Raw genomic sequence first — 16,272 nt, forward strand, 5'->3', positions numbered from 1 at the left:
TATATTTTCTGAGTACCAACATGTGGTAAGGTGACGCCGATGTGTCAACCGAGATGCCACGTATCCTGGTCATTATGCTGAGGTTATCTCCGAAGATATCGAAATCTGAGATAAACGGATAGGGGACAAGAGTCCTAGAATGAAGATGTCACGCCCCCAAACCGCCCCTAGTAGTTTGGTGCCGTGATGGCCAGTAATCCGAGATTACCGAAGGCCGACTTACAAGGATCACACACAATCAGAGTATAAAATATGGGGCTTACAAGTGCGGAAGCAATACATATACATACAGAATCTAAATAGTCCATGAGAGCAGTGCATAAGTCCACCGAAATGACATACATCTTTATAAAGTCTTACAACTTAAATACAATAAGGAAATGAGATACAAAACACATCTTGGCCAAAAGGCTTCTCAAGCCGACATATACAAGTACAAATGTAAAATAAGCCAAGAAGCATGATCTTCAAGATGGTGCAAAAATGCTAATCCAAAACATGTCGGCAAAGCACCCAAAACACATCGGCAATCGCGTCTAGGCCTCAATGCCTTCTTGTTTATCACCTACATATATATAGAGAGGGTGAGCTTGGATACTCAGTGAATGATATTCGAAATAAAGGTTTTGCATGACTGATATCCAAGATCTCTTTCAAAACAATACATAGCATACTTTACAATCAAGAGGGAAATCAAGTTCATTGCCGGCTTTCAAGTTCTTTGGATGTTATTACATCTACTTAATACAAGAGGGTGATGACATTCCCAAGACACGAGTGCAGTTGCATTATAGTCCCCTGCAACTAAGGACTTTCAAGACAAGCCGTGCTGCGAAAGTTTATAGTCCTCTAGCACTAAGGACTGTCAAGACAAGAGTGCAGTTGCATTATAGTCCCCTGCAACTAAGGACTTTCAAGACAGGCTGTGCTGCGAAAGTTTATAGTCCTCTAGCACTAAGGACTGTCAAGACAAGAGTGCAGTTGCATTATAGTCCCCTGCAACTAAGGACTTTCAAGAAATGTCATCAAAACAAGATAGTGTTTGATATGCAATTAGGGATAGTCATTCATGCTAAATCAAATACTTTTCAAGACAAGGCAAAACAAGATTTATCAAAACAAGCGTAACATAGCTTTATTAGAAATACCACTCACTTAGTTTCTTCACACGTCGGGGTCGAGACAAGCCCAAGTCCTACAAACACATGGCAAAGCCTATTGAATGCACTTTCAAACAAGTTTCGTATGCACACAAATGGTTTCGGAAAACATGCTGGGCACCAACCAGGTCTGGGCCGAGGTTCCACACCTCCTCGCCGAGGTGTGTTCCCGAAGGCCACATACAAGGAAAAGAGGTCGGGAAACTCTGGGTTTCCCCCTGTTGATGAACATGAAAAACATGAGTGTGAAAACATGAAAAATATGAACGCTCAATCATAATCTGCCATCACAAATCTGGGATTTTCGTGCTATGAGTTTGAAAACATGGACCTGGGTACCCGTACTTGGAATCCTTGCGGAAATAAACACAAAATCATGATTCTTTATGCAAGCTTTCAGATCAAAACAAGACTTTCTTGAAGAACACATGAATGTCATTTTCTCTTTCTAAAATCGAACTTCAAAACGATGCATGGCTTACAAATCATATTCGATCATGCAATGCAACAACATGAATATAGAGAACATCGTGAGCAGATCAAGAATCTAACCTTAGAACACGGATCCAACGGTTCGATTTCTAGGAATCACGCTTGAAGATCTACTTCCTCACTCTAAAACTCTTTCTTCCTCCTAGAGCTTCTCTCTCTACAAGGCAAGTTTATGATACTAAATGATAGTTTTCTATACCCGGTTCTGGGGTTAACCCTCTGCTGAGACACGTGGCGGCGACTGGTTGGGTTCATCCTGAAAAGGTGGCTGACAGGCCAGACAAAGCATGGTGGAAGGGTGTTCAACAAGCAAAGCGGTATGGGCTCTCTGACAGGCTATGACATCGGCTAACAACAAGGCGTATCTAACAAGCTACACGGAGTGGCACTTCCGGCAAGGGGTGACATCGGCTAACGAAGGACCTCGGCAACTAAGGTGACAATGACCTCGGCTAGGAAGGACAACACTTGACTAAGCTGTGCCACATCTTGGCCTAGATGCGCCACACCTCGGCCTAGGTCGTACCACTCCAGGACGAGATCGCTTGGGTACAGGGTAACATTTCGGCTAATGTGTCAAGACGAGAACGGAGGTCAACAAGGGGTTTCAAGATACTACTACTAGACTAAGGATGACCTCGGCTTGGAATAACATCGGCTAGCATAACTCAGGCAAGGCGTAACCTAAGTTTCACATCAAGGGAGGAACAAGACAAGCATACTACACTTAGACAAATCACAAGGCTTCAAATCAAGACATGGATCACATAAGCTCAAACGAAACAAATCACAACATACACATGCAAGCTAAACAAGTCATAATCATACCGATGCTCGTGAACATGATGAGGACATAAAATGTGGGTTCCTACAGAAGAGGAGACAAAGTAAGATGAAGATAAAGCTCTTAGGGAGTTTATCTTTATCTCTTAAGGAGTTCAAAGTAAGTACTGAATTGGAGTCCATGGAAGTTAGGCTTCTAGTGGGACTAGGATTAAGTTAACTATAAAAGAGAGGCACTCCCGTGGGTCTAATGCACGCAATTTTATGCTTGAGCAGTAAGTTTAGCACTTGATTATCTTTGAAAGATATACTGACTTGATCGTCGGAATGCCCGAGTGGAAGAACCACCGCGGAAGCCTTCTCTTTCTGTTACAGGTTAACCGAAGCCATCTATTCTGCCGGTGCTCTCTAACTGATTACTAAATGAGTAATGTAACCAGAAAATCACTCACACACAAACTAAACACACTCTAAATTATTTAAATTAAAGCTACAAGTTAATTTTTTTAGTTTCTTCCCAAATTTGCCCCATAGTTTATCCAATTAAAATAAAATGATCTCACCGTTACTGTCAATTTTTGTTTCACATGAACCTGTACGCTGCAATTAATTGGCTTTACGTGTACGGATGCTGTCAATGCTGTACAGTGTTTCCTCCTGTGCTTAAAACGGCACAGTTTCAACTTCTTTTTTTTTTTTTTTTTTTTTTTTCATATTCTCCCTGTTACTTTGTTTGCTTTCACTTTTTAAAAAACACCTTTTAAAAAATTTTATTTTTTTATTTTTCGTATTTTTTTATTTTTACTGAATTTTTTTAATATTTTAAGTAATTTTTTTACTTTTTAGACACACTTAACATAAATACATCTAAAAGGTAAAAAAAATTATAAAAAAAATCTTTTAAAAATTCACTAAATACCAAAAATAAAAAAATACAAAAATTCAGTACATTTTTTTATATTTTTATGTATTTATTAATTTTTAAAAATATTTTTTCACAAATTTTTTACTTTTTAGATACATCTAAGTAAGGTGCATCTAATAAAGTAAAAAAAAATGTTTAAAATTTAAAAAATATTCACTAAAAACAAAAAAAACACGAAAATTAAAAAAATCAGTTTTTAAAAAAATTTAATCCAGAAAACTTAAACCAAAACACTATTTTTTGGAGTGATAAATTACATTTTTTTTTAATTTTTTTTATTTAAGGTTTAGGATTCAGGGTTTAATTCTTAAAATTAATTTTTTTAATTTTATTTTAGGGTTTAGGGTTTAATTCTTAAAATTTATTTAATTTGTTTTTTTATTTTAAGGTTTAGGGAATTCTTAAAAAAAAATTATTTTTTTATTTTAAGGTTTAAGGTTTAGGGTTTAGAGTTTAATTCTTTTTTTTATTTTTAATTTTAGGGTTTAGGATTTGGGTTTAATTCTTAATTTTTTTTTATTTTAAGATTTAGGGTTTAAGATTTAATTTTTAAAATGTAATTTTTTTATTTTAGAGTTTAGGGTTTATGGTAAAGGATAATTTATTATGCCAACAAACATAATGAGAACATGAAAAATAAATAAATAAATAAAATAGTGCCGTTTGAAATCACAGCAGGTACGGCAGCACAGTAGAGACCCCGTGTGGCCACAGGGAGCGGGGTCACTGCTGTGCAGTGTTCCTTTCTGTGCCTAAAACAACACAGTTTCAATCTCTTCCCTTCCCTTTTTTTTTTTCTTCATATTCTCACTACGCTTTTTTGGAGTGATAAATTACACTTTATTTTTATTTTTTTTATTTTAAGGTTTAAGGTTTAAAGTTTAATTCTTAAAATTTATTTATTTTTTATTTTAAAATTTAGAATTTAAAGTTTAATTCTTAAAATTTATTTATTTTTATTTTAGAGTTTAGGATTTAATTATTAAAATTTAAAATCGAGATTGACAGAGGGCACGGAAAAGGGCCGTGAAAATGTGCATTTAGCTTCGGAGCTATCAATAGAAACTGTACGCAAAGCCTACCGGCTTGGATTGAGAGATTGTTTGATATCTTTATATTAGCATATTTTTTTATTTTTTTAAGTTATATTATTTTATTATTTATTATATATTTTTTATAAAAAATTTAAAAATATATTTATTTAAGTCAATGGTATTATATATATTAATTATTATATTAATTAGTATACCAACATATATTATAATATTATAATTTTAAAATTATGAACTCTATTCATTATATAAATTATAAAAATTCAGAACTAATAAAATTATGCTAGATTATCTGTTAATACATTAATTAATAGTATATTAATTGGTATGTATAATTTTATTTTATTTAAATCATTTCAAATAATTTGAGATTTGAGCTTATTTTAAGAAGTAAATTAAAAATTAATTTTTTAAATTTTTTATAAAAAATATATAAAAAAATTAAAGAGGTGATATATCTTTTAAAAAGGTCAAAAACTAAAAAATTAATTTTTAACTCAATTAACAAAATAGGCCTGGGTCGATGCAACCAATAGGCTCGGAAAATTAAGAGCTAAGTTTCGATATCGTTCATTTAAACAGCTAATCTAATGACTCGTCACGCTCGTATTGGCCCAATAAATATCACACTTAGCTGTTACAAAAAAAAAAAAGAAAAAAAAAACTATATATATAGATACATATATATAGAGATACACGGACAGAGAGAGAACAGAGAGAGAGAGAGAGAGAGGAGCGAGGGGTTTAGCTTTAAATATTGGCGTTAGGGTTTTGAATCTGAGAGGTTTTAGAGAGAGAGAGAGATGGCAGATCATGAGGAGTCGGCGATGGAAAAGATAACTGAGAAGCTTCGCGGAGACAATTCGTCGTCGTCGTCGTCGTCGTCGTCGTCGTCAGATTCCGACGACGTGAATACATCGCCGGCGTCGTCTTTGAAGTCAAAGGTTTACAGGCTCTTCGGGAGAGAGAAGCCCGTTCACAAGGTCCTTGGCGGTGGAAAACGTATGTTCATCATCATCGTAGTTCATTTCTATACTGTTTTTTGCTTTTTCTGTTTTTTTCTTCTTTGATAAGTTTGTGGCTTAAAAAGTTCATTTCTCTACTGTTTTTGAAATTATGTTAATGGTTAGTTTGATTTGTTTGTGCTCATATGATCGTCAAATTAGTGTCCTGGTTTCGAAATCCTAATTCTAAGTTTTATTGATTGTTTAGCAAAATTTAGTAGTAATTTTTCTTGTTTATGCTTGTTTTGTGAGGATCTAGATCTGGCTGGTCATTAGATCGGAGTTATGAATTGGTTATTTGTTTTTAGTAGTTTAATAACATGATTCTTAGTAATGTTGATGGGACTGGTTCTGAAAATATCGACTTTTTGCTTTATAAATTCAACGCCTTTTATAAGAAATTTCATAACACAACTTCATTCAAATTAATTTTAGGGTTGCTCCATGCCCTTTTGAACTAAAGGCTACCGTTAATTTTTCTATCCAAACTAATGGAAGGTCACACACCATTTTTGGGATTGTGCTTGGTTTTCTGGAAAATTAAAGTGAAATTAATACAAGAAAATATCTGTACCCCCATTTTCTCCAAATTAGATTAATATGTTAATTAAATAAAATAAAATATAATTAATAATTCATCTAAAATATAAAATATAATTAAGAATTGCTTAAAACATAATTAAATAATAATTAAGAATTGAACTAAACTATAATTAAATCAAAATTAGATTAACACGTTAGGAATTATAATACATAATTAAGAATTTAGGATTAATTGTGATCTAAAATATTAAATTAAAATTAGATTCAAAAGTTAGTAATTATAATAAATAATTAAATATTTAGGATTAACATAGGATTTGAGGGTATTATAGTCATTTTACATCAATAGTTAATGGTGTTAATATATGCACTTTGGTCCAGAATCATGTGAGAATTTTCTGGGTATACTTGAATCATAGGGGTAAAGTACTCCAATTTGGAGTTCCTAACATTTCTCTCTAAAATGTACGCTCACCATTGATCTGTTGGTGCAGCTGCTGATGTTTTTCTGTGGAGAAACAAGAAGATATCTGCTGGAGTCCTAGGTGGAGCCACTGCAATCTGGTGTCTATTTGAATTGGTTGAGTACCATCTGCTCACATTGGTTTGTCATGGCTTGATATTGGCTCTGGCTGTGTTATTCTTGTGGTCTAACGCTAGCACCTTCATGAAGAAGTAAGACATTGATGTTGCATTCAAATCATCTCCTTTTACAAATTGTAACTTGATTTTCTCCTTGCCAGGTCTCCTCCCCAGATTCCAGAAGTTCACATTCCAAAAGAGCCAGTTGTGCAGCTTGCCACTGCCCTTACAATTGAAATCAATAGGGCATTTGGAGTTCTTAGGGAGATTGCTTTAGGAAGAGATCTCAAACAATTTATCTGTGTATGTCGATTTCTCTCTTGTACTTGATTGAGTGCTCTACTTTTGGAACTGTCAAAACCCGTTATTGATGAGTATGGTAGATTGCAGTATGAACCTCCCTGTTTGCAAATTCTGAAATTTTCACGCCAAGATTACACCTAGTGGCCCTTAGTTATGAAGTTTTGTGGGTATGGAATGGTACAGGGTTTTAATATTGGCCATTACATCATGGGATTTTGGCCTTTTGATACAGTTACTCATTTTTGTCCGGTGTAGGTTGATAAATGACCTTATCACCGATACTAATACCAATACATATCCTAATATTGTTATTCAAAATGGTTATGTTGTTCATCAGGTGATTGCTGGCTTGTGGATCTTGTCATTTTTGGGGAGCTGTTGCAGCTTCTTGACTTTGTTTTACATAGGTAATCAATTACTACTATGTTAGTTGAAGCATTTGCTTGTTATTTGGTATTTTTATTTTTTACTTCGAATATTTATGATTTGGTGACAGCATTTGTTTTGCTCCACACGGTGCCGGTGCTGTATGAGAAATATGAGGATCAGGTAGATGCTTTTGCTGAGAAGGCAATGATTGAGATTAAGAGACAGTATGTAGTCTTTGATGCGAAGGTTTTATGTAAGATCCCGAAAGGACCATTGAAAGCCAAGAAGGTGTGAGAGCTTAGGGTGGCTGTGCTTGGTAACTCTGTTTAGGGTTTTGGGTTCACAATGTGGATAATTACTGATAGTTTTCTATAAAGTTGAATTTGCTAAGTTCGTGCGCAGCATTTGGGGGTTTCTGTTTTAGGCCCTGAAGTTATTATATAGTATTTCATGTGGATTCGTGCCTTGCCCGTTGGGTTTTATAAAATATTTTGATTCCATTGATGTTTTAGTGCTGCAGATGTTTTACACATTTGTTCTTTGACAGGGTTTTCTTTTTTCTTTTTTTTCTTTTTTTTTTTTTGAATAAAATGGAATTGCGTATGATGTTTAAATGGTGGTTAATGCTTGGGTAAATTACAAATACACAAGCTTGCTTAAATACAGTTTTTTTTTTTTTTAGAAAAAATAACAAATTTTCCCATGAGTAATTATTATCACATTACTATCGTTTTTTTTATCTTCTATTTAGATCTGTTGTATTTTTTTCTTGTTATATCATGGTAGTACTACATGTACTAATTAATATATATACTAATATACTAATTAATGATGTGATATTATTATTGATCACATTTAGGTCAAGTTTGGCTATCCTAAATAAGTACACATTTTTTATTTTTTTATATTTTTTTCATCACATCATTTCTCTACTTTTCTGCACATCTTTTCGTAAAAAGACAAAAAGTACACTTCTTTAGATTATCCTAAACAATCTTTTATTATACAAGTAATAAATATTTAAAATTATATAAATAATATCACATCATCTATTAATATATTAATGTTTATATTAATCAAAACATATAACGTTAATTCTTTATACAAAGCAGCCCCCATTACCTCATTATGCAATTGAATGTTTAGGTGTGGTTCGGTATGCTCCATCGAACAAGGGGAAGCATTTTAGCCCGCTTTCCCTTCACTTTTTCAAGGGTTTGAGAGAATAGTTCAGGTTTGGTGCATTCGTTTGGAACAATAATTTACACTGTTCAATTTTGTTTAGATTATATTATAAATTCACTTTTCAAGATGGATGGATGGATGGATGGATGAAATGAAGCCGAAGTGAGCCGCATCTCAAAACACAGCAATGCAAGGAGCCAAGGTTCTCTCCTTGCAGCTTCGTACTTGCGCTCGTCCTTGCAGGCCTTCGGGTCTACTTTTAGGCCCAATTTTAATAATCCGAACCGTTCATATTTTATGATTTATTCAGTATATCATACCTGTAAAAAATCAAGTTGATCGGATATCAGAAAGCTATGTTCGGAAAACTGTTTATTAAATTCTTTAAAAAATAGTTTTTAGTTCAATTTTTTGAACACATACTTTCTGATATCCGATCAACTTGATTTTTTACAGGTATGATATACTGAATAAATCATAAAATATGAACGGTTCGGATTATCAAAATTGGGCCTAAAAGTAGACCCGAAAACCTGCAAAGACGGGCGCAAGTACAAGAGCTGCAAGGAGAGGATCCTCGTTCCAATGCAAGGACCCCAATTCTCGTTCTATTTCCTCCGTTCTGATTTCAGCTTTTTAGAGTCACTTTCGCCACTCAACTTTTTTACTACGCCTTCCTTTGGGATCTGTGTTAATTTTTAACTTTTTAATTTTTTTAATTTAGTGTTAAAAGTCTTGTTTGAAATAAATTTTTTAATTTTTTTAACTTTTGTGAAAGAGAAAATAAAATAATTATAGCTTGAATTTAATGTTTTGTCTTATTAAATTAAAAAGTTTATTTTGTCTTTTTATAACTATTTTAGCCCAAGAAGAGGATGCCAAACACAGTCTAAGAAGAAAAGAAAAAAAAAATTGCCCCCTTTATGATTGGTCTTTAAAGTTCTATTTTTTTTCATTTTGATTCTTTATATTTTGAGATGTCTAAAATTAGATAAAAAAAATAACACATTGATAACCACAATGTATAAAAATAATTTATTATAACTCACACTTCTAACACAAATCTAAAATTCAATATAATAATATATTTTTATGTAATATGGTAATTAATGTGACATTTTCAGTCAAATTTTTGTGAACACAAGTTAATTTTAGGAGTAAATTAGAAAAACTTTAATTAGTGAAGGGGGGAAAATGTAAATTACCCAAGATAAATCACAATACACTCTTTGAGATTTACTTAAAGTATAGATTCTTTTATGTGATTTTAAAAAATTACAAATACCTCATTATCATAATTTTTTATTTCATTGAATTAACTAAAAAAAATAAAATTTCTAATTGTCCTACTATATAATGATTAAAGTACCTGAATTATTAATTAAAATATTCTTCTAACATAATTAAAAATTATTAATTGACTTGATAATTTATTGATAAAATGGGCCATTTGTTATAAAATTAAAAACTTCAAGGGACGAGATGAAATTTTCAATATCACAGGGAGCAAATTGTATTTTAAACAAATGGAGACTTACGTGTAGGTCCTAATAGGTGAACTTATTATCCAATAGGTCCTATGATAATTAATTGAGTTTTTCGTCAAATACTATTAAAAAATGATACTATTTTTAATTTTCAATGATAATTTAAAAATTGTCATAAAAAATATCACTAATTATAAATTTTAGCGATAGTATAAAAAAATCAATTACAAAAAAATTATTAATTTTTAACTTTCAGCGATAGTTTAAAAAACTCATCACAAAAAACGTTACTAATTATAAGTTTTAGCAACAATTTACAAAAACCGTGATAAAAAAAGTTACTAATTGTTAAATTTTAGTGACGTGCAAAAAAATGTCATAATTTTTTTTTTTAACAACAACTTTATTAGAACTTATTTATAATATTATTTTTCTAAGGTGGCGCTGTTTGGGAAGCTGCCAACGGGACTATTATAGCCTCATTTGGTAAATAAGCCAAAAAGTGGCACTGTTCACAAATTTTTTTTTTAAAAAAAAAAAAAAAATAGGTACTGCGCTGGACAGTGTAGGTTGTCACAGCCGAAAAGTGACACTTCAATGGAAAAATTACCATTTTGCCCCTTTATATCAATTTTAAAAAATAAAAAGTTAGGGACAAATCTGTCATTTTAAATTTAAACATCATTTCAACACATTTTTCAATACAATAACCCAACTAAAAAATCATCTTATCTTCCCAAACACAAAAACTAAAATAGCTACTAAAATAGTCAAAAAATTAAATAGCCTACTAAAATAGCCACTTCCCAAACGAGGCCAATAAGTTTTTTTCAACACAATCTAAAGAAAACAATACTGTGCTAAAGCTACGCTAAAAACTTAGATAGGATTCAGATAGCTGTGTTTTTAATTTTCCAAAAGGAAATTACCCGGCAAAAAGGTACAAATAGATAACAAGTGGCCATCATTCCTAGAAATTCTAACCAAAATATTAGGCCTGTGTTTGACAAGTGAGTTTGCAGGCTTTTTTGGTTATTTTAGTCACAAAAAACAAAATAGGCTATTTTAGCCATAACAAACAAAACATCACATCCAATCCATAATCATTACATTCTTCTCTCACAAAAAAACTCAAAAAAGCCAAAAAGTCAAAAAGCCCTTCCCAAACCAAGCTTTTAAGCCCAGGCTAAAATAGCAAAAAAAGTCAAAAAGCCAAAAAGTCAACCCACTTCCCAAACGGAGGCTACATGAGCAAAGGCAAGTCCAATGGAGGCACTAGATTCACTAAATATAAGAAATTGCATTTTTACAGAAGTCATCTTTAATGTATAAATATCACAAAATAGTTCCCCCCCCCCCCCCCCCCCCCCCCAAAAAAAAAAAAAAAGACCTGACCTGTTTATCAACAAAATACAGTAGCCGAGGCATCACAATAGTGGCACAAATGATCTCCTTTGGCCACAATCGCAATGCTCTCTGTTTTCATGCCTCCAGTAGAATGAAAGAAGAAATTAAGCAGCAGATTGATTCACTGAATAGCCCATTGCATGTGCTGCTTTGACAGATCTGGTGTTTTATGAATGTATGACCAACCGACTTTTGATTGGTATGCAAAGAGTAAAGCAAGAATTCTATTTCATCAAATCCAAGAAAACAAAGCCATTCCAAAGACTGTGCAAGAGCATAGATGGCAATAGGTTCCTTGAGCGTGCAAAAATTACACCCATCACCACGCCAAGAAAAATAAGAGGTAGAATCCTCTGTAAATTGAAATGTGCTAGAGCAAAGGCAACTGAACTCACAAGGATTGAACACCATACAGGCATGTACTTGGTCAAGGATGGTAGAAGAAAACCCCGGAAAACAATTTCCTCCCACACCGGAGCGCACACTGAAACCACGAGTGCATACAAAGCCATTGCGATTGGATCACGTGCTACAATTGACTGCTCGACGTTCGAGAGTGTGACAGGTGTCGAAGGCAGAAGAGGCAATAAGTCAAGGTTGAACTTTGAGAGCCGGTTGACCAAAGGAAACATGAGGCACCCAAGAGCAACATCAAACAGCCAATTCCCTCTCAGGCTAAATTTAAACCAATCAGATGGAAGGGGACAAAAGCGAGACAGGCAACGATGAAGAATTGCGATTCCGGCAAGGCCTTCAGTTACATCGGTCAAAAGGCTGTACAAGGCCTGCCCTCTGTATGTTAGAGATTCCTTGCTGAAACCCGCTATGTGAGCTCCGAATGGAATCATCCAAGAGCCCACGAACCAGAATGCGACAATCCAAAGGAGTGTCACCTGCATCGTCATAATTATGCATGCCTGTCATTATCCTTCTGTGATTGATTTCTTCTAGCGATCAAAAGGCACTGAGTAGGAAGGATATCAGTTTGAGTAGTTCAAAACTCAAAAAAGATTTTAGGTTATTCTGTCATTGTCCACCATTTACTAAGCGTATAAAAAAGGGAACAATAAGTTCTAGAAAGTTCATGTAAATTCATCAAATAAAATAAAATAATTTTTAAAAAAAAAAAAATCATTCTGGCTGTATCCTCAAAAAACCTAGTTTCTAATTATCTAATGAACAAAAAAGAATTCAGCGAACAAATACCTAGTGGGGATATCCAGTGTCGTGGGAGTGCAACTGTCATAAAATACAGAGCACAAGCTAAAAAAAGAAAATAAAATTACTCCAGATAAAAGACAGAACAGAATTATATGTAGTCTTGAGAAACTGAAGATAGTATTGGTGGATGGAAATAAGGAAAGTCATCAAGAAAGTTCGCCATGTGCAATGATGGCCAATGAATGCACCAGTGACAAAGTGCTATTGATTAAGTTAAAAATGTGATCTTGTGATTTTAATGTACAAATTACCCTTAATAAAGCCGACATAAAACAAAGAACTTGTGTGGTGTTCCCCAAGTTATTTAGGTATTATGGCATTTCTGAGTTTGAGTGGAGTACATGATATCTCAAAATAGGAAGTAAAGAGAAATCCTTCATCAACAGCAATGAATAAAAAGTTCTCATATCTTTAAATCTCCTAAGCTTACTTCCGTGTTTCTCTTTGCCACGTCATTGAAGGTAAATAACATGACGAGATCTTATTATTCATTATAAAGTCCCCTAAATATCTCACCATAAAATGTTTATCAAGGAAATAGCAGTTTACCTGTAGTATAGTCTCAGCTGTCCATGGCACGGTCCAGGGCTTCCCAATTGCTCTAAATACTGCATCTGCAGCCTGAAACATTAGAAAGCCCGTGGGTGAACACGATGACAGAAACTACTAGTTCCTCTATCTGTTTGAAAATTTATATCTCAGGCATAGTATCTACATTCAGCATTCATAATATATTCATAAATGGAGGCACAAAAAGAAAGTTGGAAGCCTTCAAGGTTTTGAAGTTAAAATAAATGCTCAAGGATTTCAATTTTCCATTTTCTTTTACTTCATCTTGTGGTAACACATAAAAAGTATATGTGATCAACACAATGTACATATTCCAATGTCAAGCCCTACCTTCTTTATTGTTTTATGTTAGCCACATGTCTAATTAATTAATTACATGCATAATTTTCACATGAGGTATAATATATGATCATATAAAATTGATCCATTCGACTGACTTGCTGAATACAAATGCTAGGGAGAAGGCATTAGCATTAACCATGGTTGGGATACAACATTGCTTTTGAGTAAACTGTATATAAAGTCATACTTTTAAGACTAACAGAAACTCGAACAATGGGTATGTAAGAGGAGCTAATTTAAGCCCACTAAATTATTTAGGCCCAATAGCCCAAGATTAGTGGGCCCGAATTTATCGCAAGTCCAAGATTGGTGGGCTTGGATTTATCGCCGTCAAACGGGCTGAATGGCTCTAAGCCTCGAAAGGGTTCGGATCCACGAACCTAGAGACTTACTCGGGCCCGGACTCGAAAGGGTATTAAGCAAGCCTAGAGATCCGAGGCACTCGGACTCGAAAGGGTTCGGATCCACGAACCTAGAGGTCCTAAACACTTGGCTTCGAACGGATTCAGACGCAATCTAGAAGTCGCTCCGTTAATGAGTCCCAGAATACTTGCGGGCTCGGAGCTTTCCGGGATCTACGCACCAGAACCATGGGCGTAATGGAGTTCGAACAAAGGACCCGATCCCGAGGACGGTGAGTGGAGATAAATTCACTCTTCGGTTAAACTAGCCTATACCCGGGTCGAGGTGGCACGACCCCGGGGGGTCCATGAGACTCGGCAATATTTTGCGGCAAGACGTCCTCTGGGACTACCCTGACCCTTTGGGATGATTGGGGATCATTGGTTAGGTGTGGCTAAGAAGAAGGGTTCGCCGAGGGATTGATCTCCTCTTCGGGGTTTTCTCATCCTCGGAGAAGTCACCTCCTCGGAGAGGTCACCTCCTCGGACAAGGTGGTTAGAGAGAATATCCCCCATGTGCCTTGCACATGGGCTCCATCCTACATCATGAGGTGCCTATAAATAGCACCCACCCATAGCTTTACAAGGAATGGATTTTGGAGATTTTTAACTCTTGGGAAAGAACTAATTTCCCTTCTCCATTATCAACCTTGAGAGTGAAAGTGGGAGATCCATGGGAGAGCCTTGCCATTATTCTATTCTCTAGCCATTTTGCCTTCTTCTTCACCCAATCTCTTATCTCCATCATCTCCTTTGTTGTTGTGTCCCTAAGTTGAGATAATTGAAGAATCTAAGCCTCTCACATTTCTTCTAGAGAATTCGAAGTTGTTCTTCAAGGATCTTCGAAGATTTTCGAATTTTCCAACTCCTTTCTTGAACCCTTTCCTACAGGGTATAATAATTAACAAGTCAGGCTAAGAACTGCGAAGTCTCTGTAGACTGTAAGTTAAGCAAAATATCACTGTTGCTTAGAAATCTCACTTCCGATAAAACTGTATCAACCGGGCGATCCTATAATTCAATATGATTCCTATTACAGTACACAGAGACATTTGGCACTATTTGGCATCCTCTATGTTAGCATATTTTTTTTAATCTTTTTATCTTTTCAAGCATCACATCACCTCTCTACTTCTTTGCACATACTTTCATAAAAAGTCAAAACAAATACTTATTAAATCATCTCAAACACCCTCCTAGAACTGTAAAAGCATGCACAGATTATATGAGGTAAAGAATCAAAATTCAATTGCACATATCAAATTATGACAAACCCATTAAAGGCCACATAACACACATCAAACTGGAAGTAAATGAACAATTTTGAATCCAATTGGAAAAAGAACTATTAATCCAATTACCTCTTGGAGGCTTGAAACCCAATCTTTTGTTTTGCCACATGATTCATCCAATTTGGGTTTTGCCAACTCTTCATAGATAGGATCTTCAGTAAACTCAGGTTTTGAGTCTCCGTAACCAAATTCTTCACGCCTAAAGCACAATATTTTCCATTTCTGCAATTATAACCATAGAGATTTAAAAACCCAAACCCATCTAAATATATAATTTTACATAAACAAAGATTAAAGCTTTATGATTTCTTACTTTGTTTGAAGGCTCTAGAGTAGAATGAGAGGGCCGAAAGTTGCGAGTGAGTGGGAAAGAAGTAGAGTGATGGTTCAAAACCCTAATTGGAGAGAAATTGGGTAGGAGAAGGGTGGGGCGTTGAGCAAGAAGAGAGTGAGAAAAAGAACTCAACATTGAGGTCCAATCCAGATGGGTCCGAGTCTGGTGATGAGAATCCCTAATTTCATGGATATCAGAGGAGTTATATATATATGGAATTATTGAACCTTGTTTTGGTATCTCAATAGATTTGGAATCAGAAAACCCTAATACTTGAAGCCATTGTTAGTTTTGAGATTAACGTTGTTTGACTTTTGTCGACACAACACAAGCCACTGCCACTCGGAAATTTTTGGATTATTGTCGAGGTTTAAGTTGCAATTCGATTCTAAGGGAGTGTTCGGAACAACGTAAGGGTTCGTTTGATTTTAGAAATGATTATTAATAAATGGATTAAGAAAAATTATGGTAGCCTTTGATTTACTTTTTAAAATTTAATTTTGTTTTTAAATTATGATTTAGATAAAATAGATTAATTAAATTTATTTTCAAAATACAATTCAAAATTACTTTTAAAACTCTTATTTTTCCTTTTATTATTATTTAATTAATCAATCAATTTTTCTCTCTTATCTCTCCGCTCTCCTCACATTTTCTCAAATTCTATACATCAATTAATCAAAAAAATAAAAAAAATTATAAATTATCATAAAATTATTTTCAAAATTCATAACCAAACAAATTTTTTTTTTTCAAATCATGATTTAAAAATTCAAAACTCAAAATATAACCCCACACTTAAATTATAATTCTAAAATTA

General features: G+C 34.1%; 2 protein-coding genes across 2 annotated transcripts; one reads left to right on the forward strand and one right to left on the reverse strand.

Moving 5' to 3' along the window:
• The first annotated feature begins 5,018 nt into the window (after window positions 1–5,018).
• On the forward strand, window positions 5,019–7,724 carry LOC114287115 (reticulon-like protein B2). Its single transcript, XM_028230397.2, has 5 exons — window positions 5,019–5,414; window positions 6,454–6,634; window positions 6,703–6,844; window positions 7,182–7,251; window positions 7,341–7,724. Exons 1-5 carry the CDS (start codon window positions 5,216–5,218, stop codon window positions 7,505–7,507), a joined length of 759 nt encoding a protein of 252 aa, XP_028086198.2. The 5' UTR covers window positions 5,019–5,215; the 3' UTR covers window positions 7,508–7,724.
• Window positions 7,725–11,133: 3,409 nt separating this feature from the next.
• Window positions 11,134–15,868, reverse strand: LOC114288984 (uncharacterized). The gene is made up of 4 exons (XM_028232619.2): window positions 15,432–15,868; window positions 15,188–15,340; window positions 13,063–13,134; window positions 11,134–12,185 (listed from the first exon to the last, which is right to left on the reverse strand). Exons 1-4 carry the CDS (start codon window positions 15,585–15,587, stop codon window positions 11,517–11,519), a joined length of 1,050 nt encoding a protein of 349 aa, XP_028088420.2. The 5' UTR covers window positions 15,588–15,868; the 3' UTR covers window positions 11,134–11,516.
• Between the last annotated feature and the right edge of the window lie 404 nt (window positions 15,869–16,272).

Source organism: Camellia sinensis, chromosome 13, assembly GCF_055761805.1.
Source record: "Camellia sinensis isolate YWXY chromosome 13, ASM5576180v1, whole genome shotgun sequence".
Classification (NCBI taxonomy): domain Eukaryota; kingdom Viridiplantae; phylum Streptophyta; class Magnoliopsida; order Ericales; family Theaceae; genus Camellia; species Camellia sinensis.

What these genes read in the sequence shown, in the direction of transcription:
- LOC114287115 (XM_028230397.2), top strand. Translation starts at nt 5,216, where the DNA reads ATGGCAGATCATGAGGAGTCGGCGATGGAAAAGATAACTGAGAAGCTT. An exon ending in GGTCCTTGGCGGTGGAAAAC is followed by an intron (nt 5,415 to 6,453) that starts GTATGTTCATCA and finishes CTGTTGGTGCAG; the next exon opens with CTGCTGATGTTTTTCTGTGG. An exon ending in GCTAGCACCTTCATGAAGAA is followed by an intron (nt 6,635 to 6,702) that starts GTAAGACATTGA and finishes TCTCCTTGCCAG; the next exon opens with GTCTCCTCCCCAGATTCCAG.
- LOC114288984 (XM_028232619.2), bottom strand. Translation starts at nt 15,587, where the DNA reads ATGTTGAGTTCTTTTTCTCACTCTCTTCTTGCTCAACGCCCCACCCTT. An exon ending in CTCTAGAGCCTTCAAACAAA is followed by an intron (nt 15,341 to 15,431) that starts GTAAGAAATCAT and finishes TTATAATTGCAG; the next exon opens with AAATGGAAAATATTGTGCTT. An exon ending in GGGTTTCAAGCCTCCAAGAG is followed by an intron (nt 13,135 to 15,187) that starts GTAATTGGATTA and finishes CTAATGTTTCAG; the next exon opens with GCTGCAGATGCAGTATTTAG.